The 25,349-nt window shown below is 36.0% G+C and overlaps 2 protein-coding genes across 2 annotated transcripts in view; both read right to left on the bottom strand.

Annotated features, from left to right (window-relative positions):
• Positions 1 to 18,837, bottom strand: part of LOC113233768 — a 123,846-nt gene extending 105,009 nt beyond the window's left edge. Inside the window, exon 1 of the mRNA XM_026468959.1 lies at positions 18,823 to 18,837. The gene's annotated coding sequence lies outside the window, so the exon portion shown is untranslated. The remainder of the gene's footprint in view (positions 1 to 18,822) is intronic.
• Positions 18,838 to 21,567: 2,730 nt separating this feature from the next.
• Positions 21,568 to 25,349, bottom strand: part of LOC113233922 (papilin-like) — a 5,232-nt gene continuing 1,450 nt past the window's right edge. Inside the window, exons 2-3 of the mRNA XM_026469156.1 lie at positions 23,450 to 23,536; positions 21,568 to 22,026 (exon numbers count right to left, since the gene is read on the bottom strand). Coding sequence (XP_026324941.1) covers positions 21,568 to 22,026; positions 23,450 to 23,536 — 546 coding nt within the window. The remainder of the gene's footprint in view (positions 22,027 to 23,449; positions 23,537 to 25,349) is intronic.

A 25,349-nucleotide genomic window follows, 5' to 3' on the forward strand; every position in this document is an offset into this window, starting at 1 on the left:
TATTATATTAATTTAAACATACGACAAATACATAAAAATCTTGAAATACTAATGTAGAAATTACTCGTATTTAGAAAATAAACAAAGTAAAGTTATTACAATTTATTATTACGTCTAGCATTACCGTTACTTTCCTAGTACATAATATATTATCTAGCACACTACAGATTTCTTATAACACTGTTCCTTATTGAGAAATTGAGAAACACTAAAATTTTCATTATATAACAAAACAACGTCACTCACGGATCCTTAAAATAGGTTATATCTGCGCAATCGTAGCGGCTACGCCGTAGGTACGAAGCGCTACGACGCAAAACGTAGCGCTACATTAAATGTGTCTTGTGCGATATTTACTTATGTTGCGTACTAAATTTAGAAAAGGTTTGTTTATTTTATGAGGTTCGTGTGTTTATATACGAACTTATGTTTACATTTTGTATGTTCGAGTTTGATGTTTCTATAATTACACATTTAAACGATAACATTTTGCATGTCGGTGGCTCAGCAATTAACGCGGTCCGGGTTCATTCTGTTCTGCGTGTTCTTTCGCTTCTGAGTAAAAGCCGTGCCATTAGTTTCGTGTAAACATTGTAATCTTATATGCATATATCATGTAATAATAACTATAATTTAAAACCATGGTTTTTATGAAGGTTGAAAATTCGTGTGGGCCGTCCCCATTTTGCATAATTTTAATACAGTAATTTCTTCTGCTGAAAATCCAAGCGTTTTTGTTAAAACAGCGACACTAGAGACTTCATTTCATGACTTAATAATAATGCTGAATAACAAACATTTAAAAATCACCGTTATCAGATACAGCCTGACTTCACCCACTGCTGGGTACATAGGCCTTCAAGTTTTTATGCCACTCCCCACGATCCTGCACTAGGCTCATCTAGGTTCGCCCCGCGAAGTTTGCAATGTCATCTGTCCATCTCACCACTGGACGCCCGACATTCCTGTACCCTGGACTTGGCCGCCACTCAGTTATAGCCCTGCTCCACTTTTAGTGCCGTGATGCAATTCCCCACCTCTTTTACTTTCATTCGACTTCGAATCTAGACATTGAGAACACGGTCTATAGGTACAGTTACATATAGTAATAACATAAATATGTAACATATATGCAATACATACATATATATAACATAAATATGTAGTGGCTCGGAGGCTGGTAATATTTTCTTATTTATAGCCAAGTTTATTCTTAGAGAGACTCCGGCTTTCTAGGGTTGGTTTATTTTAGCCTTTACCGTTAATCATTGAATCAAAGTTTAAAAAGCAAGTATCGTGGCATGTTCTATGGTTTAGTAAAGAGATGAAGCTTGTAGATCGCGTGTTAGGCTCGACAAGTTTACAAAAGTTGGCACGACTCGGTGCCATGGTACTACGTGTCTGAGTCAAAGGATGCTTGTGGTAGACGTCTGTGAGGCATCCGCTAACCAATGATGTTTCGACTACGATAGAAAGCGCATAAATGTGGGATAATCAAAGAAACAAATATTTATTCTTGCTGCTTCAACATGTTCTGTCGTACGTCGTCCATAACAACATAAGCCCAGCGCGCTCGTCTTTTCTTCTATAATTCCGAATAATCCCTTTCTCTTGCACACTCCTTCCCTTTCACTCCCGTGTTTGGATAAGTCAAAGTCAAAGTCAAAGATTATTTATTCCATAGGTAAAATAAATTTACACTTGAAAACGTCACATTTAAGCTACTGCTCGTTCACTACGCTGACCTCCCTGAGAAGAACGAGCAAGAAACTCTAGGGATTGCTCTTTTCAAATAAACTTAAATGCTATGGAATACACTTTGAATCAAATTTGTGTGGATTCTGGAGCCATGTCGTCTTTCCATACATCTTTATCTAACACGTAGTCTTCAATTTTGTAATATGATTTTTCGATCAAAATATTTTTAATGTAGTTTTTAAACTTAGGAAATGATAAACTTAATATATGCTCCGGAATCTTATTGTAAAAACGTATACAGTTCCCCATAAAAGAGTTGTTTACCTTGGTTAAACGAAATCGTGGTACCATGAGTTTGGACTTAGCTCTAAGGTTAATGTTATGGATATCTTCTTTCTTATTGAAATTATGTATATTTTTACGGGCATATAAAATATTTGAGTAAATGTACTGCGATGCCACAGTCATGATACCAGTCTCCTTAAATTTTTCTCTGAGAGATACCCGAGAGCCTAGACGGTACACAGAACGAATCGCTCGTTTTTGCAATACAAATATGGTTTGAATATCTGCCGCTTTACCCCACATGAGAATCCCGTAGGACATTATACTATGGAAGTAACTAAAGTAAACTAGTCTAGCAGTACTAACATCGGTAAGCTCACGTATTCTGCGGACTGCGTATGCAGCGGAGCTTAATCTGCTGGCCAGGGACGATATATGTGGAAACCACTGAAGTTTACTATCTAAGGTCACTCCCAAGAAGACTGCTTTATTAACAAGGTCTAACTTTTCTCCGTTTATTTCTATGCTTGGACTAGTCGATTTTACGTTAGGTAATTCAAATTTAACACATTTTGTCTTCTTGGCATTAAGCAATAAATTATTAGCATTAAACCAATAAACTACCTTAGAGAGGGTATCATTAATACGGTCATGGTTAATGTCATGTCTGTCTGTTTTAAAAATCAAGGATGTGTCATCAGCAAACAACACTATTTCGCAATGGTCCTTAACAAAGAATGGCAGATCATTAATATAAATCAGAAATAAGAAAGGTCCAAGTATTGAGCCCTGCGGAACACCCATTTTTACTGGAGAACCCAAAGAAGTTACTCCATTTATGTCTACTTTCTGAATTCTACCGTTGAGATATGACGAGACAAGTTTCGACGCCTTGCCATTTACACCGTAATGTTCCAGCTTCCTAATAAGAGTATTATGATCAACGCAATCAAATGCCTTTGAGAGGTCACAGAAAACACCAATAGCGTTCTGGGACCTTTCCCAAGCATCAAAGATGTGTTTTAGTAACGCTACCCCCGCATCGCTAGTCGATCTACCACTAGTAAACCCGTATTGTTCACTATGAAAAATATGATTCCTACCGAAAAAGGACAGTAATTGAGTTAGCATAACCTTTTCGAATATTTTACTTAAAGCTGGTAAAATTGAAATGGGCCTATAGTTGCTAGGATCAACTTTCCTACCGCTTTTGAATAAGGGAATAACCTTGCTGTATTTCATTAAATCGGGAAAAACACCTTCGTCAACGCACCTATTGAAAGCTACAGCTAACTGTGGGGAAATGAGATTAATAACTGAGTCTATAACTTTAGTTGATATGCCCCAGAGATCTTCAGTTTTTTTAACATGTATTGACTTAAAAGCTTTTATGATGTCTTGTGGATTAACATGACGAAAATTAAATAAACTGCCACAAACGTTAACATTTTCCTTTAGGAGATCAATAGCAAGTGAAGGGGAGGAATTTAATGATTTTGTAGTGTTCACAGCAATTTCCGAAAAGAACGATTCAAAAGCTTGGGCTACTTTATCTTTAGATTTTATAAGTTTGCTGTCTAATTCTAAAACTATATCTCTATCGTGTAGTTTAACCCTGCCTGACTCTTTATTTATTATGCTCCAAGTAGTTTTAGATTTATTTATCGATTGTCTAATTTTGTCGCTGTGAAACTTAACCTTAGCAGCTACACAAACTTTTTTAAATATTTTCGAATAAATTCTAACATATTCTATAAAATTGGAATTATTATTATAAGTTTTCATAGCATATAGCTCATACAAACGAGACCTACTCTTATGAATACCTACTGTTGCCCAGTCGTTGAATTTAGTCTCTCTATGGAAAGTTAATGTTTTCGATTTAAATATATTGTCAAATTCATTTTTAATTAAACCAAATATCGTGTTATATAAAGTATTTGGATCCTCCGGTATATGGGATAGGGAATTTAAACTATTGCCGATATTATTTTGAAATCTAATTATTCGTTCTGTGGTAATCGGTCTGCAGAGAAATTGGTCTACCTTCTTGCTCATTTTACAATTAAAAGAAGCCAATTGGCCACTATGGTCGGATCTTAAGCAATTAATTATTGATTTAGACACTGCGTCTGTGTTACAAAAGATGTTATCAATACAAGTAGAAGAGGAGGCAGTAATGCGAGTTGGTTCTAAAAAAAGATTAATCAAGTTAAAACTTTGAAATAAATTAATGAGTCTTACAGAAGTAGAACAGTTTTCCAACAGGTTTACATTGAAATCTCCACATATTACTACGTTTTTTTTGGTTGGAAAAATCCGCTTTAAACTGTCTTCCATAATTAATTCAAACTCGTTAAAATTAGCAGAGGGGGGCCTGTATACACATAAGACGACAAACTGATCCAATTCCACACATGAAATCTCAATAGTTCGTTCAGTAGAAAGATTTGTGATATCCTTACGCTCTTTAAATTTTAAGTTACGCTTAATAATAATCATGGATCCGCCTCTACTTAAGCTCTTTCTTATGAACGAACTGACTATTACATAATTTTCTATATTGTTAATGGCTTCGTAATCTTTCAGCCAGTGTTCTGTAACACAAAACACGTCAACGGAAATATCGTGCAAAAAAAGACTTATTTCTAATATTTTGCCAGAAAAGCCTTGAATATTTTGATGTACTACATGGAAACGATTAGACTTTTCTGTTGTCGTGTTTTTCAGTTTAAATTATGCTTATTAAAAAGTATACTGTTGCTACTTAAAGTAGGAGCATTGTCGTGGGACTGTGTTATATCTTCTATAACAGCGTCCTTAATATTAAAAGATAGCAAACTAGCTATATGTCTTAGATACCTTAGGGGTAAAAGTAAATTATTCTCAAAATACGTTTACCCATCGCCTAAATTATAACAATATATGCGTTAAGATCTAGCAATCCCATATCCGCTCACGCGTTTCGCTCCTCCTACCGCAAAATGGCGGCTATTTGGTTTCGCAAATTAGAAAAGCATTCAGTTTAAATACAAGTTTTTATAAATAAAAATTATTATTCTGCATTGCTAAATAAATACCCTCCGTACTACCAACAAAATCATCTAAAATAAAATGCAGTAATACACCGCAAATCCTGCACTTAAAAAGCACTAATGAAATTTTTGGTGTACTTGGATAAATATGATAATATTCCGTTTGAGTGGTTCTAACGTTTACCATGAAATTACTCCTTAAAGTATAGTTTATAAACATTTATATTCAGGGTAAACTTAAAAAAGGCTACTTACGGTATGTTTTCAATAAATAAACACCGAAATCACCAGCCCAAACAATAACACACACGTTTGTCGTGACGTATTTTTGAAGTTGTTTATTTTTTTAAATCACAGACCCAGGCATTAAAAACGTTATGGTGTGCTAGAGTGGTTACCGAAATAGCAATTAATATTAGTTCTTTTGCCTGTTATAACTTCGATATCCGATAAATCGGTATAAAGTCATCACCGGCACCTCTAGGTGTGGTATGCGTCTACGGCTGCATGTACCGCGTGAGCGGTTATATATATCTACACCACTAATGTCTGCTTGTACTAAACTTAAATATGCTTAAATTGATGACACACCTAACAACACATCAAGAGTGTCGTTTGTATTCCAAGCATCGGTTTAAAATGTACTTAAATTTAGTGCTAGTGTATGTCCACTAGCAATTACGTAACTTGTGATTTTGCTGAAAACGACTTATTTACATTAAAACATCGTACGTGAAAGTCTAATCGAACTATGTAAATAATTTATTTCCCCTCAGAATTGTAAGTTACGTTCATGTATGATAAAAGGGACATATTTCGCCATCACCATCGTCATCATTTGATTCTTAGTTGGGGTCTTAATCATGTATAAAACATATTTTAATTACTTAGATGTGTCGGACGTATTGTAACGTCTATGGTCTGGAAGGGACTATAGAGGAAGGTGTTAAGAAATAAATAATGAAGACCAAGTGCGGTTAGTTAGAAAAGTAAAATACGTTTTATACATGATTAAGTCCCGAACTAAAAATCAAATAATGTGTGAAAATCGTGCAAGTTTAAATCAAAGTATAAACATCATCATCCTACAGCCCGACTTCACTTACGAACCTGTGTTAGTCTCACCTATCTACGGCCCGCAACTTTGCCAATGTCATCCACCCATCTATCTACCTATAACCATTTGTTGCCCACCATTCGGTTATCGCTTTACTCCGTCTGTCTCACACATATTCCATTGTCCATAAATACAAACGAACATAACTAAGAAATATTATAAATTCAATTTAATTCTCTTTTGAAAATGTTTTTTTGTAGTAGCAACTACAGCGGCCGCCACAATTAAACGTCGTACTCCGATTAGAGCATTTGTCAAACTTGGCTTACATTGCCTTACTGAATGTTTGGGACAAGAAGCACAATGGCACAACGGTTGTGTCTCAGTTTAGAGGTCTGGATCCCCGTGACTCGAAACCTGCATGTTGAAGAAAAGTTCAAAACCCTTGGAAAATGTTTAATATCCCCAACCCGTTTTGAACTAATGTTGCAGACCACCTTATCTTTGAAATAGACACGTACTCAGCAGTGGAGAGTATAGTGGATTAATGTCTGAAGGAGATTTTGTACTACATACAGCAGTCGGTCGTTCGAAGTAGGTCTGATTTTAACCCGCTACGAATCAATACTCAGTTTTTATTTTATTGTAACCAAAAGATAGCTAAATAGTTTCTTTCAAAATGCTAATCAAAGGAAAGGGGTCAATCGAACCGATCCTCGTTTCAAAATGGTGGCTGTTCTAAAGACCGATTTCCGGACGGTCCGGATGGACTGTAATGAATCCGTCTTCCGGTCTAGCGAAAGTAGATTGATGAGAATCAGCCCAGACAAGGCTCTTTACCTATCTAGATATTCCTTTTAACTCTTTTAAGATTGTTTCTTCCTATATTATATTTTTAACATGGGAAAAGTAACTCGATCTACACACATATTTTGATCGTATTGGGGAATTTCGTAAAAACAGTCGGGTTCAAAGTATTAAGAATAAACGCACATGTATGAGGAGTTTGAAGTGAATGGAAGAGGCAAAGGAGGATTGCAAGGAGCGTAGCAAGTAAATTTCGTGTTATATGTAATTATTATAATATCATATCTATAGCACAGACGACTTGAAATTATTCACTTTACAGAAGAAATGTATTAAAATACTAGTAAATATCGACCCAATGGAAAGTTGTTAACTGTACTTCATAAAATCAATTCTAATTGTACCATCTTTAAACTAGCTAGCTTTTTAGTAGCATTAGAGCTCCTTGTGAAAGAGATCGTCCAGGTAAGTAATGCCGCCTTACCTATTTCTGCCGCCAAGCAGTAAAGAGAGCATTACTGTATTCCGGTTTAGAAGAATAACGGTGCTGGTTAAATTACAGGTCATTTACATTTGCAACAAAATTTCTGACGATATTTCATCACAGATTTAATACAATTTATTCACTATAAAACTGAAGGCTCGAAGTGACTATAATAGCTTATTCTTCTTTGTACCTACTGCAGCAAAAGCCGTCATGTCGTATAATTTTGTTATCCTATCATTGTTTTTAGTTTCTTAGTTTTTTCTTTCAAATAACTGTATATTATGTTATTTTATTTTTATAATTATAAAGATACATGAAAGCAATAAATACTTTGAATATAGAAATATAAATAAATTATTCCAAAAAAAATACCATGACACACATTGCAACCGACATTCAATCCTCTTCCAAAATACTACTCGCAATTATACCAAACCACAAAACCATTTCATATTTGGACGCTATTTTTAACCGACTTCAAAAAAGGAGGAGGTTCTCAATTCGACTATGTTCTTTTTGTATTTCTACCAACAATTCCGGTATTTGTGAACCGATTTTCATGATTCTTTTTTGTTGGAAAGAGGGTACCTACATAGTGGTGCCATATAGTTTTGAAGAAAATCATCCACCTCAAAACGCATGAAGACTCATTTTTATAAATAACGCCTAAATTTTAGTATACGGAGCAATTATTTTAATGATTGATTTTGCTATTCTCCAATTCAAGACTTTTTCTCTCTCAATATACTTTGAGTAGTGCAATGAGTGAGAACCGATTTTTATTATCTCCTGTGTCAAGTCCCGTATAGTAGTGACGAACTAGGGGATGGATCCGGGTTTCCGCTTTCCACTTTCCGGTAACCGATTTCAATATAATTTGGTAATTATATGTAATTCCACGTACTTTTCAGGTCGTTTTTTTTATTATGTATAAAAAAGGAATATTAAGGATACTGTGTGATACATTTAAAATAAATTTATTTGAATATCTTGTTAACCAAACAAATTTACTCCAAAGATGAATTTTTATATCCTAATAAGTAATTTATATAGCAGCCGTAGAGCTCCTTGGGAAAGAGTTAGTTTAGGGAAGTACTGCCACCTTACCTATTTCTGCCGTCAAGGAGTTTCGGTTTCGAAGAATAAGGGTGCTGGTGAAATTACAGGCACATGAGGCTTGTCAACTTATGTCTTAGGGTGTCGGGCGCAGTGGCAGTACCTTTCAGATCTTTATGATGTACAGCCCTGAGTGGCACTGCAACTGTTATGAACAGGTGTGTCGCTTACCACCAGGCGCACGACTTACGTTCCTAATATATTTGAATCTGCCGATCGCAGTGGGAGACAAATATATAACCGGAACTAGTCACCTAATGAGAAAATTTGACTATAATATCCATTTTCAAAGTGAAGCTTTAATTTTCAATCAAAAAGTACTTGATAGTGAAAAAGTGGCTAACTTATCGCCGTCCTATTTCCGAGGCGTTTTCCTACAGTTTCACCCCTCACTTTTATTAATGTGTGAGGGAAGTGGGAGAGGGTCATCAATATCTCGTTAAATGGACGTTTATGGATTGGTTTTCCATTTATTTATCATTTAAAAAGCAGTTTTGTGCTTATTAATTTTTTAATAATAATTTAAAGAGAAAAGAAATTACGAAAATTTGGGGGACAAAATTCTTTTCAAATACTCAACAGCGTCGACAATTTTTAAAATATTCAATATTGACAATCTCGTAGATTGACTGTTAAGGAGTATTAGGTTACCGAAAAAGGTTGCCTTGTTATAAGTTCCAGAACGAAAGAAGTGTTAGAAGTTCTTATTCCCCTGGCTATCAATGATGAGCTCTGACATTAATATAATATAGTAAATTATACGTTAAATAAAAATGCAATTTGCGTTCAATTACACACTTAAACGGTTACCTCTCTCGGTCTTCAAATATGTGTCCCCGGTTTTAAGTACTTGTAATTTTAATTGCTTTGTTCGAGAAATTTTCAAGTTAGTATTGTCTACTTAATTTCGGTGGCAATTGTTATTATTTCAACATTCTAGAATGTTATAGTATTATTTAATATTCGAGTGTAGTATAGTATATAATTATATAATTGCCACCGAATTAGGTAAAGGAATATAAACTGAAAATTACCCATTCGTCTGATTGGAGTGTAACGCTAGATAAAATACAGTAAACGTATGACACAATTTCATGTTCTGTTTACAATGACGTCATGGAGCTTCAGACTTACCCTAAATCAATGGATACCAGATATTCATGTAGAACATAATTATAATGTGATTTTAAAATAGTCAAAAAATCTCTTTTTTTCTTGATCTAAATTGCGTAATATTTGTTTTCTTTTTTTTTTCATTTATTGTTTATTTTACAATCATTCGTTAGAAACACGGTTTTCATAACGGATTTTTTAACATCCTAAATTGAAAGAACCCTGTGTCGCGGGTGCCATGGGGACACACATAGACAACCACAAATTACAGCCAAACTCACTAGAGAAATAAATGTAGGCCATACAAGTATTTCTCCCCGCCCAGGAATCGAAACTGGGACCTCTACGTGGCAGTCCGGCAAGGTAACCGTTCGGCCACAGACGCAGTTAAAACGTTTTGAGTTCTTTACAGGTCCCGTGGTTAGGGGCGCGTTCAAATAAGCCGCTGTTAGAAGCGCTACAGCCACGCGGCGATCGTTCTACATCCGCGCGGAGGCCGCGCGAGTCTAATGATATTTTTAGTGATGTTTTATCTTTCGACTCATTTACGCGATGGCTTCTGACGAAGAAACATTACTTTTGTCTAGTTCTTGGGGCACACAATTCACATATAGGTATTAAAAATGACTCATCTGCTATGTTTTTTTCAGTTGTAGTTTCAGTTTCAAAATTGTCAATAAACTTTAAACATAAATCTCTCATGTCTATTTTATCCAGTTGATTGGAATAACCGGCGGAACTGCTATCCGATATTGCAGGGCGTTGTTTTACATTCTCTATAAATTCTTCAATTCGATTTTCATCCAACGTGGTTAATTTGAAAAATTAAGTACACCTCACTAACCGTGACTGCAACCTATCTTGACTACAGCGCGACTGTCGCGCGGCCGCCGCGCGGTTGTAGAGCTTCTAGATATTGTATGAAAAGTGACAGTAGCGCGGCCGCCGCGCGGCTTTCGTCTAACAAGTCGTGGCCTGATGGTAAACGACACGGCTGTCCATAGCAGTTACAGTGCCATTCGGAGCTTTAAATCGCAAAGATCTGATGAGCACTGCCATTGTGCCTGAGACATAAATTGACAAGTTCCATGTGCCTGTAATTGCACCAGTACTGTTTACCTTTCAAAACCGAAACGCAGTAATTCTCACATTACATGGCAGTACACCCTGGACGAACTCTTTCACAAGACTGTAGAGCTGCCATTAATAATTTCAGCTGCTCAATTTGTTATACATAGTCGCATATAAAAGCATTATCTTCCTTTTGGCATCTCCATAGTCGGGCAAATATAATGTATCAAAGTTGAAGTGCTATTACGTGGTATTACGAAGCATAGCCCCTGAACGAGATAACAGAGAGATAACCGCATAAAGCTGGTTTACCAAATTGGAACCACTACCACTGAATACATACATACATAAGTCACCGTATAATCACTCCTACGTCTCGGTAATGTGGCCAGGAACTACACTATCATGTGAGGCGGCTGCTAAATGTCGTAAAGAGAGTGGTAGTCTCCGCTCTCAGCGCGCCTCCATACTCTTGCTTAGTACGTTTAAAATTCAAAGGGGTAAAGAACTAGTGGTAATAAATCCAGTTTTACAAATATTTATTCCAGTTTTGACAACATTTATGACCTTTGAAATGTTTATCGCACAAGAGATTTTTAATAACTGGTAAACGGCTCAAAAAAATAAGAAGTGACGACGTGTTCGCTGCCGCGATCGGGCAGGGAGTGGCGGTGGAACGAAACAAAATCAGAATGCGAGGCAAAAGAGCTATGGAACAATTCAAAATTTAAATTTAAGTACGAGTGGCCAGGAACCGGAGAAAGGCGATAAAAAGGTGGGATGACGATGTATCACACCGTCACTATCCTAACTACTACATCCCTGGTACTTATCCTCCGGTCGTGCCTCGAACAATCAAAAATATTAGGTATGCTATTTAATTTATGAGAATCCGTGGTACCCTAATAATAGTTAGACCTACCGCCTCACAAGCAGAGACCGTGGGTTCGAATCCGAGCTTGCAATTCTGAGTTTCTCGGAATTTATGTGCGAAAACATTGAAATTAAGCATGAGCTTCTTGGTGAAGAAAAACATGGCGATGAAGGTTCACAACCCTTGGAAAAACGTGTGAAGTCGCCAAACCGCATAGAAACAACGTGGTGGACTATGGCTTAAGTTCTCGCCTGAGATATTGATATTTATTTTATAAATTTTATGCGAAGGGACTGTGGGAATATTAACCGCATGAAAAAATATTAAACACAAATACGCTGCCATTTCTTCTGTTCAAATTTTGTATAGGTTCTTTTGCATACCTATTTCATCATTCACTTTTAAATTCACGTTATCGGTCCGTTATTGTCTATGGGATCCGAAGCCCGAAACGAAAGCGTTTGTGGTTTTTTTAAAAACATTATGTGACGGGACGAGCAAGTCGTGCGCCTGATGGTAAGCTACAAGCCTATCTATAACATTTACAGTGCCACTCAGAGCTTTAAATTACAAAGATCTAAGGGGCACTACCACTGGGTCCGTCACCCTGAGACCTAAGTTGACAACCCCTTCCGCTTCAAAACCGGAACACTGTAATGCTGACATTATTGCTTGGCGGCAGAAATAGGCAAGGTAGCAGTACTACTTTGGACGAATTCTTTCACAAGGAGCCAACCCTGCACGTTTCGCTCCCACTCGTACCACCGACGCGAATATCGACACCTCCAATGAACACTACGTCAACTTAATTTTTGGACCTGTTCACTTTTTTTTCACATAATTCGACTTTTTGTTTTTTTTCGAATCTTTTTTGTTTCTTTATATTTTTTCACAAAATTCGGGGAGCATACTATTAGAAAACAAATATGGCTATGTACAAAAATAACAGAAAATGACCAAAAAATAAAGTTGGCGTAGTGTTTATTTGAGGTATTGATATTCTGGACTATAGTCTGCACTGTGGAAGCTAGACGTCGAGGTCCCGGTTTCTATATAGAATCAAATTCGAAAAATAACTATTTTTGATTGGTTCTGTTCTAGGAATATATTTCTTGGAATAGCCTGAATCATATACTAACTTCCATCCTTTCCATGCGACTAGGCATTCTCTTTAATTTGCCGTAGTTGACAAAAAAAAAACCTACACACTATCATTCATTCCATTCGTTCACGAAAATTGTATACATATAGAACCCCAACTTCTTGCGCCCGAAAATGAATTATAAATTTAAATTTCGTTTTTCGTTCGGTTACAAAAATCGAAATTTCGTTTGTAAAAAGAAAGTAGACCTACTGGAGTAGTGTCCATCATCTTTTACTTGACAACGTAATCAAGTCTAAATTGCGTGTGACGGTTTTCCCGCGTATATTTATTGTATAAGAGATGTAACGCACAAGTCGAGCACTTAGAGGTAAGGTGCGTGTATGCGTATTAGTTGCAGTGCTATTCAAAGCTTTGTATATCGAAGTTTTGTGGGGCACTTCCACTGCACCCGTTATCTCGAGGCGTTAAAGTTCCATATGAGTATAAATTCATATTTAGTGCCTAATAGGCAATTATGCATTTAATAAAAAATAAAAAAATTGACACAAAACAACAATTAGACAAAGAAAAATAATCAATTTGATAATAATGTCAAATTGTTGTTAATTACATTTTTTTATTTAGTGCTAATTGCGTACAATTATTTGAATCTTAATTTATTTTATTTTTCTAACTAAATATAAATATTTTGACTGAGGGTGTTACAATTTATGACAGGCCATGTATGTATGTAACAGCGAGGGATATGTATGTAATTAGCATAGTTCTTAGATGCTGAGTAATGAACACTTCTGACGTGGTTTTTTATTTTAACTTGAATCTTTTTTATTTTTTTCTTTGTTCAATATTTGTAATTTATATGTATTTTGCATGTCAAATAAAGCCACACTAGATCATGACGACGATGTAGCGGTTCACGGCAGACGCCTTGTCGTTTGCACAACAGAATCGTTTGATGCTGCGATTGTCTGTCGTTACATTTTATCGTGACGTTTTATTTATCGTTGGACGACTGTTGTTCTAGCTCTTCCCATTCCACGACAGTCTGTCGTCGTACCGTCAAAAAAGTTGTGAACGACAGTTAATCGTGTTGTTCTATGTCTAAACAACTTCATTTAAATATACAAGCCGCACGACCGTCTCTCGTCACGATATAATGGGAACGCGCCCTTACTGTGATGGCAATCGCGAGCACGCTATAAAACTTTTGATTAAATCAGTATTGACAGGAACCTGTAGCCAGGGTGAATCGGTTGAACACAATGACTATATTGTTACTTTGGCATTGGTCGTAAAAGTAAAACTTTTACACCTGCTTGACGATTTACTTTTATTGTAATAATAATATTAAATAGTTAGCCTATTTATAGGCCCACTGCTGGGCCCTCCTCTCACAATGAGAGGGCTTGGGCTGTACTTGTCATTAAATAGCTTTGTAGATTAGTGCAAGTTTCATCGCGACGTTGTCCTTCACCGAAAAGCTCATGGTCTCAAATTAAGTTTCGCACATAAATTCCGAAAATTCAGAGGTTCAAATCCAGATTCGAACTTTCGACCCTCTGTTTTAGAGTCGGCAGGTCAAACCATTAAGCTACCACGGTTTTTATTGCAATATTACTTTTGTTATAATCATATGTAAAATAACTATAACACAATACACGGCTACAGCGTTGGTCATAAATTTCCTATGTAAGCTGACACACGTCGCCTTTAGGTTTGATTTACATTGCACGACACGTAATAGAAGCGTTTCATAAAACCATTTATTCCACACACATTCATTGCACAAGTAGTAAACAAGACTATTTAAAAATAATAAAAAGACATGAAATTTCTTGTGTGTGGATATTAACCATAGAATAATTAATTTGCTGTTGATTGCGTAATGTACAAATTGGATAGAAATTAGAATAAGACTGCCCCTTGCCTATTTCTGTCGCCAAGCAGTAATGTGAACATTACTGCGTTCTGGCTTAGAAGGGTAACGGTACTGGTGTAATTACAGACGGAAAGGGCCTTGTCAACTTATGTCTCAGGGTGATGGCCCAGTGGCAATGAGATTTAAAACTCTGAGTGGCACTACAACTGCTATGGATGGGCCTATCTACCGAGCCGAGAGATGGGGTACTCGGGAGAGACTACGTACTCGATGGCAAGACCAAGGTGCACCAGGCGTCCGGACCAAGCCCTCCGCCAGTGATACGCCTTCACAGGCATCTCTGGTAGACTCGGACTTGGAGTTGGAGAACTTGGTTAGGAAAAGTTCCGAACACGTTAATTAATTTTAACTGTTTTCAAAAGAGAATCTATTTTTTGCCATTTAAAACGGTTATATGACCATTTGTCTCCTAGTCGCGTTTTAGTTAGTGAACGGCAGCACTATAATCAAAACTAATGTAGAAAGATGTGACGCTGTTGTGGATGGACGTGTCGCTTACCACCAGGCGCACGACTTGGTCGTCACGTCACTTGCTATTATAAAAAAACCAAAGAAGTTTTCCTTCCACTCTACTGGACTCGAACCAAATTTTCGTAAAACTCGTAGCAAAAAAAACGTGAGGTCTGCTGATTGGGCCTGTAGCTGAGTTGGTTAACCCGTTCATAGATACCCCGTATTTAAATAGTATCGTACACAAAAAGTCACCACCTACTATTCTTTGTGCCGTAGTCCTTGTATTGATTCAATATTGTTATATTAATTGTTCAATGTAAATATTGAATTTTGTTAGCACGTTGATACTTCTTTATGGAGAAGCAGTGGGCGGCAACTACAGCCCGCAGTTGGTTTTTTGAGATTCATATAGCGAAACGGCGTTTCCTGTACCATGGGGTATCATATTCATATAAATTAACTTCAGTACATATTTAAAACCATGATAGACATTTGGGTAGACAAAAAATGTAACAAAATTTTAGGAATGTTTAATAAAAATTCATTTACAATACATTTTGATAATTGGTGAAAACGTAAACCGTCGTTGAAAAGATAGCAATCGAAGGTATAGTATACGTATTTGTTAGTTTGCAATAAATTGTATAGATGGCATTTCTTTGAATTTATTCCCGGAAATAAGTAACGTTTTAGCCATTGACTTACAAATAAATGGATGACGGGTCAAATACAAAAACCACAAAAATAAGTCCCAAGTCAACCTATTTAAACGTAGTGACATGTAAAGGAATATGAAAAAGCTAAAACGTTGAATTTAAATTGTAATGTCATCGCAGTACTGTCTAATTTTGCTTGCTTCGCTGTCAGTCGAACAAACGAAGACTAAAGCGTGAATGACGCTCGGTATACGATTTTAACGCCCTATAAGTTCGGACACTTTTTAGCGCGGACCCGACATCCATATAATTGTAAGTCAATGGTTTTAGAACAAATTTTTACTTCAAAAATAAAGACTTAGCTTCTTTGCGATTTTATTATACTTATGGTATTGTATATAGTATAATCAACGCCTAAACAAGACCAATAAATCTTCACAAAAATGTAATTGCTGCCATATGTTGGCCATTTCGAATATTATTACTATCGCATCGCGGGTTTACTTGGTAACATTTATTGATCATCGTCATGAATCAAAATAAACGCCCGAGTAAGCGAAGTTACGAGTGCGACATTTCTTTGTATGAGACTGGGTATCTATATTAGTATAGTATTATATTATCTGTGCCTGTATTATCATTATCTGATATTTAATTTTGCGGTGAATGCCGTTGCTGTCCAGAGCGGTGGCCCCGGCAACACAACAGACTCGTCCTTCGAGTCCATTCGGATCGAAAGATTTTTTCTTTGTTCTGTTCCATCTTTGTGTAGATAATTTTTTTTATATATATTAAGGTATGTTCGTAGTAGCACGCGTGCACTGCTTTTATTGCGACAACACGCAACCGTGGTACCATTACGAGATAGCCACGACCCCATCCTGCATTAATTAGCGGTCAGGCTTGATTATCAATGATGCATTCTCTACTTGCAACAGTATTTAATATGTGTAATTTTTTACCTAGTAACATTAATAATAAGTGTTACTTATTATTTTGTTACTAAGAACAACATTTGATATAGATTTACTAACAAACAAATACAACAATAATAATTTATTTAAGATCATTGATCCACTTTGTTAGTAACAATTAAAAATTTAGGACTATGTTAATAAATTGCACTTAATAAAATATTAAAATATAAATACTTACTTAAAAATAAATATTAAAAAATAACAATAGGTACGCGGAATTAGGATTCTTGTGACCAGCCCTTCTTGGTGACATGAATTCTGGTCCAATGGCATAATATCGGGCACGCCACATCCTCCGATATGGTGTTCAGAAGGCTGTTACCGCTGCCACGCATACTGCTCATGGTCAACGAAATGCGTTTCCGTACAACTGCGTCAAACGCACTACAGAACGGGGGCAGCCGCAACAGCATTCTAAAGATCTTTCAGGCTTTCGTGGTTATTCAATAAATGATTATCACTAATTTCAGATTTCTTTAATTTCAGTCAACCCGTGACCATGGGGCGTGCAACCGTTCCGAAATATCGGGAAAATAAAAAGAAGTCATACCGTGATAAGGAACCTGAAATTAGTGATAATAATATAGCATTCTAAAGATTAGGGTTGTCCTTATTGGACACTATAACTGTTACCAGTTATATCTTACCACAGTCCCTAGGTTTGAAATGAACTACCTAACACTGTATAAGGTTTTAAAGCACAGCTTGTATGATATCGTTCTTTGTTCTTGTTATAATACGCGTTCCCCATGAGATGGTACACGAGAGTGTTACACAACGTTACGACATTGTTGCGAAACAAGAAATTGTTGTGACATCCTTAAAGGTTACTTTTTGTAATATTAAATGACGGGACGAACAAGTCGTGCGTCTGATGGTAAGCTAAACATTTGCTGTGTCACTCTGTGCTTTAAATGGCAGAGATCTGAGGGGCACTGCCACCGCGCCCGACACCCTGAGACATAAGTTGACAACCCCCATGTGCCTGTAATTTCACCAGCACCCTTACCCTTCCAAACCCGAAAACAGTAATGCTTACATTACTGCTTGGCGGCAGAAATAGGCTAGGTCTCACTACGGCCAGATAAGTCATATTTGATTTTAAAATCGTGTATAGAAATATTTTACCTCTGACGTGTTGTCAGACGTCTGTGGTCTCAAAGGGGATCAATGTTTATAAATGCCTTTCTTTCTTTTCTTTCGGCTTTAATATTACAAATACCAATGTCCATTCATACGACATATGCTCGTCAGTAAGACTTAACAATATGTTTTTATACAATATGCGCGCAGTCGTTAACAAACAAAAAGTACACAAATGAAATCCGTACATAACTCACATAACATTTAGAAATATTTCAACTAACTATTTGTTTGCATTTGTTTTATTTTAATTGTTTGCATTTTGCATGTAATTCACGAGTCTTTGTTTGCATTATAATGTGCAATTGAGAACTCATGATACTTATGCATTTTGTTTCGCAATTGCAAGATTGCGTCCAGATGACACATTAGTGTCACACCTTAGCAAGATTTTAAACATACGTATATACGTATAGTTTTGTGATAAGGAGGCAACGAATAAGTATTAAGTGAACATACAGACACCTTACAAGGTAGTGCTAGTTTTTCAACCGCAGAAAAACAAAGTGAAAGCTTTCGATTCAATAAAAGAAAGCTATAAGATCCGCGCCGGTGGAAAACTCCGCGAGTGCTCCGTGTACGTTTACCCGATTACGCCGCATTTTATATCACGATACGACGTCGGACCATTTGAGGGTAGTAGTATATTTTTATTTTTTTCTTATTTATTTTTATTCTTTATTTTTCTTTACGCCGTTTTATTTTATTCATAAAACGATAACATCGTTCGTTTATTTTTAGAAATATAGCGTACCAACATTCAAATACATACAACAAGAAATAACAACACATATTTTTTGGAAATATATAGACTCGTTCTAGGATTAAATTAAAAGTAAGTAGAAATAATTATAAAATAAATCACATTCTTAAAAGAAATTCTCTCAAGTGTACGTTAAACGTAGAGAGGAAAATACACGACGCGCATTAAAATCATGACAGAGAATTCCAACAAAAAATTCAAATCAACAAATGAATAGTCATAACAAAGGAGGGGTGAAAATACCTGGTGTTTTAATCTGAGTGCGGCGGCCGAGCCGGCAGCTTCATGGCACAAGACACAAGACACTGACACAAAGACACTGACACGAGCGATGTCGGACACTGCTCAACCCGGACTGCCGCGCCCCAGCGCCCCAGCCGCCGGTCGATAAACGCCAACAACAGGTTACTTCCAATCGAGCATCCCAAACGGGACGAATGGAAATACGGTTTTCTCTTTCACTCATATTTGTCTTGTTTATAGTGGGTGAAAATTCTCAAATTTCAGACTTTTATCTAGATTTCGCATAACATATTCTATTCTATTCAACATAATCTGTGTCAATTTGCTTATGGTTTACAATTAACAAAGTTTTATTTTTAGGATTCATATTATCACGTACCATTTTTTTCTATCTTATATTTATTTTGCCACATATATAAGTATATAGTAACAACAACAACTCATTTTACATCAAATAAAGGAGAATGTGTTTACAACATGTATTCAAGAGTGAAGGAAGTGCTGGATGGATAAAGAAATAAGGAATGAGTACATCAGGGGAAGTTTGAAGATGGCGCCTGTGACGGAAAAGATGAGGAGTAATAGGTTAGCTTGGTATGGACATGTCATGTGACGAGAAGAGGGCTGGGTATGAATGTGGAGGTATGTAAGGGGAACGGAAGGCCAAAGAAAAGATGGATGGATTGTATGAAAGATGACATGGATAAGAAAGGTGTGAGTATAAAAATGACGGCTGATAAGGGAGAGTGGAAGAAAAATACATGTTGTGCCGACCCCACCTAGCGGGGGATAAGGACAGGAAGAGGAAGCAAGAAAGAGAATGTATTTACAAATTATCATTGTTTCATTAAATGAATCTTTAAGCTCTCATATGATATTCATAGAGTACTTAGTACTTATTAAAATAAACGTGAAAAGAAGTATTTTACATTCTGACTTGACTTATTAAATTTCACCGTATATGATTGAAGCGAAAGAGAGAGATGCGAAGAAAATGGAACCGAGAAAACAGTGTAGTTGCGTGCGCCGACATGTAAACAAAGCTGCATGTATCGATAGATTCACCAACGCTGAGTACTACTCAAAAGACCATTTAATTTAGCCAAAACATGTCTAAGACCTCTAAGAGATTGATCTGAACCCTTGCGGACGAAAATAATATCTGAAAGCTTGGCCCTGCTCAATATATTATCCGGAACATTTCATTTGGCTCCGGACGTGACCTAGAGCCTTTACAGTTCGGTTTGGTCTTTGTAAAATATAAACGATAGCTTCGATTTAGTTGATGTGTAGGTAACGTTGTCTAGAATCTTCCTTCCACCACACTGTCTATTTCAACCACAAAGCAGAACTAGATTGATGGGATTGTGAGTGAATACAATCACAAGAGACTTAAGGTCTTATGTCCCGCAAGGCATTTGTGATGTTAAGAATACTGCTTACGTATTGCTATAGAGGGTGATATCGAAGTGGCGGTTGCTTCTTTCTAAGTTTAATTTGCGAATATTTCTTAGCAATACCTTTCGTTAAGAGTCCGTACAACCTCAAATAGCTTTAGTTGAATCCGCATAACAGTGAAAGTGTTGAGTCAATCACGTTGGAAAAAATATATAGTGCAATTTAGGATATACACTGATTACTACCTATATGATGTGAAAACACGTCTCCTACAAATTTTCACGATAGAAAAAAACACAAACTTACTTCGAATTTTTATAAGAAAACCGTTGTATACAATAGGTACTTTACATATACCAATGATTTTTTTTATATCAACTGAACTAAATAGAACAAGTACAAAATATGATATACATTTTTCAAATTACTTTACTTTCGTTTGCAATAAATTCTGATATAACGCCAGTGTCCCTGTCGCTCGACCGTAACAAAATGCGTACAGGAAAAAAATTAATTCGAGCTCAGGAAATATCTACTCTTAACGGTGTAGTGTAACATTGTAATGAAACCTTTATGTAGATGACGGATGACAACACTGTTGACAACCTTTAGACAACGTATAAAGTTGAAGAAGAACTATAACCTAAGTCCTCTCCTTAGATGTAATATGTGACCAGCAACGAGATGTATAATGAATTACTGATGTTGAAATAATAAAAAAAACAAGGTTTTGAGCTAAACTGGCAAGAAAGAACGTTTTCGCTTCAGGTTAGCTATAAATATTGAATAGTTTCAAATTAACTTTTGTTAAACCTTTTTAGGTAGCCAAGGCAGATTTGCACGAGGTGTCCTAAGATAACGCACACACGCATAACGCGCCCAAACTCACGAGATAAATAAATGTAGACCATACAAATATTTCTCCCAGTTCGGTAATCGAACCCGAGACTCGAGGTCCCTGCGTGGTAACCGTTCGGTCACGAAGGCAATGATGATGAAATAATAAAAAAAAATCGAGATTTTAAGTTAAGCTTTTAAGATTTTGATTTAGGACTTAAAAGTACTCAACAACTGGCAAGAAATAACTTTTGCCCTTTAGGTCACTTGTAAATGTTAAATAGTTTTAAATGAACAAAAAGGTAGCCAAGGCAGACTTGATACCATCATCACACCATCCGTGACTTGCAATTTTCTAATGATCAAATCTAATCTTGTAATCATCAAATAACATTTCAAGACTGCTGTTATAATATTTTTTATTTCTAGATTCATAGGAAAATCGAATTATCATTTTGCAAAATACGAAAACAATGTGCTTTACAAACTGTGTGCATTAACGTTCTCAGTTTATTCGTCATTATTATTGCCCTCCGCAATCAATTCCGACTCATCCTTGTCAGTGGTGTCATCTGAGATACTTTCCGTGGTCGAATTCTCGTCTGTCGTTCCTTTCGAAGTTCCATCACTTGGACTTTCATCAGATGTATCATCGGTTGTACCTCCTTCAGTTGTACTTCCTTGACTTGTGCTTCCTTCTCTTGAGTCTCCTTCAGTTGTAGTGTTCTCTATGTTACTTGTCGTTGTCGAATTCCCTTCTGTAGTATTTTCCATGTTCACAGTATCTTCCGGGGCGATTGTCACTGTATTATTTGCTCCCATTATTCCGTATGCGGCACAATTAATGCTTGGACGAGCAGTACATCTCCCATCGACGCAATAAGGTTTATCTAACCTGCGACATGGCTTCACTAGACCACCGATTGATTTGCAGACCACGCGGGTATGGCAATTTAGGCAAATACGACTCTGAAAATATTTTATAATCTATTTACATTGGAATTTGGAATTTTTCATTTAAATTATATATTAGAAATAAAAAAAATTGTATATGGTGTATTATGCGCTGGCAGATTTACTTATCAGGTACGGATTGAATGTATATACCTAGTCGGACCTTTGCTAGTATCTAAACAAAATCAGAAAGTTACAAATTAAGCTGATAAAACATTTAGTATGTAAAAAAGTTAAACAAAAATGCAACGGCACAAAATACAACGACTTATTTAGTCACTGTAAGGTCATGCAAATAAAAATCAAGAGCAGATATTTGAGTGTTGGAAAATTACTATAGTGTTAATTATAAATTTAGGTTAAGAATACATCACAAAAAGAGTAAGACAAGGTGAACTAGTGAAGTTAAAGCTAATAATTATTATGGAAAAAGATGTACACGTTGTTTAGTTCCAAAAATATATAACGACATTGATTGGCTAAGGAATTACTCAAAATTAAGTAAATATGCACTGCATGCTACTGCACATTTGTAGTAGCATGCAGGTTAAAGGTATCTCTTAAAGTAATTTTTATATTTTATTTAGTAAGTACAGTAAGTAATGTTATATATAGTAAAGTGGGTAGAATTAGGTAAGAGTGCACATGTCGCCAACAAACTGCACAACAGTTAGACGACTTTTAATAATAAGTTACCTGCTGTATTGTTCTGGAATAATTACATCGCTAAATATAATTGTTACACCATTAATGGTTTGCAGGGCTTGTGTCCGAAATACGACGTCTAGATTAAAAGGAATCCAGAAGAAGTTCGATCTTTGTATTAATCATTATAACGAACTAGTTTCACAAAAAATGTTCAATAAACTTAATATTACAATTATTAAAGCGACATCTCTGGTTAACCTCTGGTAGCTGTAAAGGTACCTGTCTTAGAGACGAAAAACTTTCATACATTTCTCACAGATGGCGCTACGGCAAACAAGCCGTTAAAAACAAAAAACATAGATTTGCAAGTAGCACATAGAGAAATTCGTCAGTCTTGCTGGTTCGTTGCGTAGCTCAGTTGGGAGAGCGTCAGCCACGTTACGGTGAAGGCGCTGGTTTGAATCCAGCCGGATCGAATGAATTTTTCTTTGTGTTCATTTTTTTTAAATAATTTAATCCAGAAGATTAGCAGCCACATCTGCCAGTGCATTACATTTTGACCACGGTAACAAAAGCTTTATTGGACCTTTATTGTTTGACAGGAGCTGCTTCTAAAAAAAGTATATTAAAAGCTTTTGATATGCTAGTTAAGTAATCAAATTTATTTGACCTATATTACCTAGCATATTGTCACAGGGCAATGATCTTATATAGTACATAAGATCATTGTCACACACCCAATAAGAGTTTAAAAGCAATGTTATGTCTAGGAACATTTTTAAATCCATACCGTCGTAGTGAAGTTACAAGGTACCGAAAGTATCCCACTATGCAAATCGTCATCAGGTAACGAGCAGAAAACGGTCGGCAATGTCACCTGAAATAAAGTTTTAATGTTAATAACACCAATATTAAGCAATAGTAAACTTATTATAGGCATATATATTACCTATAAAGTACCAACAATTTAATTAAGTAAATGCAATGATCTTATAAATGTAAGCAAATGTATAAAACGTAACATCAATTTGTTTTTTTTAAGTAACTTACTAGCACAGTATGCTAGTTCCGTGTCAGCTGCCAAACACATTTGAAGTTGATGAATTTGTACTTTTTTTTATAATGTCAAGTGACGGGATGAACAAGTCGTGCACCTGATGGTAAGCTACACGCCTGTCCATAACAGTTGCAGTGCCTGATCTGAGCGACACTGCCACTGTGCCCGTCACTCTGAGGCATAAGTTGGCAATACTCAAGTGCCTGTAATTTCACCAGAGCTTCAAAACCGGAACGCAGTAAAGCGTACATTACTGCTTGGCGGCAGAAATAGGTAAGGTTGGAAGTACTAATAAAAATATATGAATATCATGGTTGTAAAAACATCAAACCTAAAAAATAAAATATAACAACTAAGTATGGATTATAAATGCAAGAAATAAAAACACATACGGCAAACATGATAATGGTTCTTGAAAACACTTTCAAACTCGTCATTATGCAGCAATTTCACAAAATCAAAACGAAAATAAATTAAAAAGTTTACTGGTTGAATAATATTTTGTGAGTTTAATTTATAGAACCAATGATTAACAATTGTGTGATAAGATCCAATTTGCGTAATGGAATGAAATAACAGACAGTTGTCCAGTTTATTTATATCAAAAACACATTATTGTTTTATATTTACACAAAACTGTCATTATATTTTAATTATATTTACGATATAACAAAGAGAAAACCTTTGTCTCTTTACTGAATAGCTGAGGTAATCAATATTACGAATTGGTAAAAATACAGTGAAGAACTGTGGCCAGAAAATAATTGGGTATTCAACACAAAGCTGTTATTAAACAATACAAAATGGTAAGTATTTTTTTTTGTTTGTTTTTGAGACACCAAATAATTGGACGACCAAGACGAGCGCTTGGCGGTGAGCGAACCTAAAGCACTACCATTGCGCCTGTCACCCTGAGACATAAGTTGACAAGTCCCATGTGCCTGTAATTTCAACAGAAACCTTATCTTTCAAGGCTGGAACGCGAAATGAGGCAGTTATTTATACTAAAATAGGTCTCGAATCGTCATTCAAATCCACCCCTAGATCCAATCGCTCTTAGCAGATGACGAGGTTGCCCTGTCTGTGATACTAAACGATGACGTACTGCATTTGCTAACGGACATTAACAGCACTAAGTACTAGATTATATAATAAAATTAATAAATCTCTACACATATACGCATTAAACAAGTATGACGTTGGATATAAAACTTAATGTAGCGTAAATTGGATTGTTGTCTTTGTAAAATTAAAAATAAGGTATTTAATTAATAACTATTGTGAAAAAATGGGTTGGTTCGCATCAATATTAGACATACTTGGTTGAAGACTGTACCACTTCAGTCAACCGTGACCGGTAACGGTTTGTTTGAAAAAACAAACATACGCGATTTAGTTCCGGAAAAATAATTTCATTTCCTATGTGTAATATGGTTACAGAAGTTATCCTATGAGAATACGGAAGAACTTCTAGTTACACTAGTATGAATTAGTTATGAATAAACTACTTTACCTAAATTGCTTATCTACCTATAATGCTTTTAAGTACACTCTACTCCGCTATTTATTACCTCTTACACACGAACACACACACACACACACACACACACACACACACACACACACACACACA

The sequence above is a fragment of the Hyposmocoma kahamanoa genome, unplaced genomic scaffold (assembly GCF_003589595.1).
Source record: "Hyposmocoma kahamanoa isolate Upper Pololo Valley unplaced genomic scaffold, ASM358959v1 80, whole genome shotgun sequence".
Lineage (NCBI taxonomy): Eukaryota > Metazoa > Arthropoda > Insecta > Lepidoptera > Cosmopterigidae > Hyposmocoma > Hyposmocoma kahamanoa.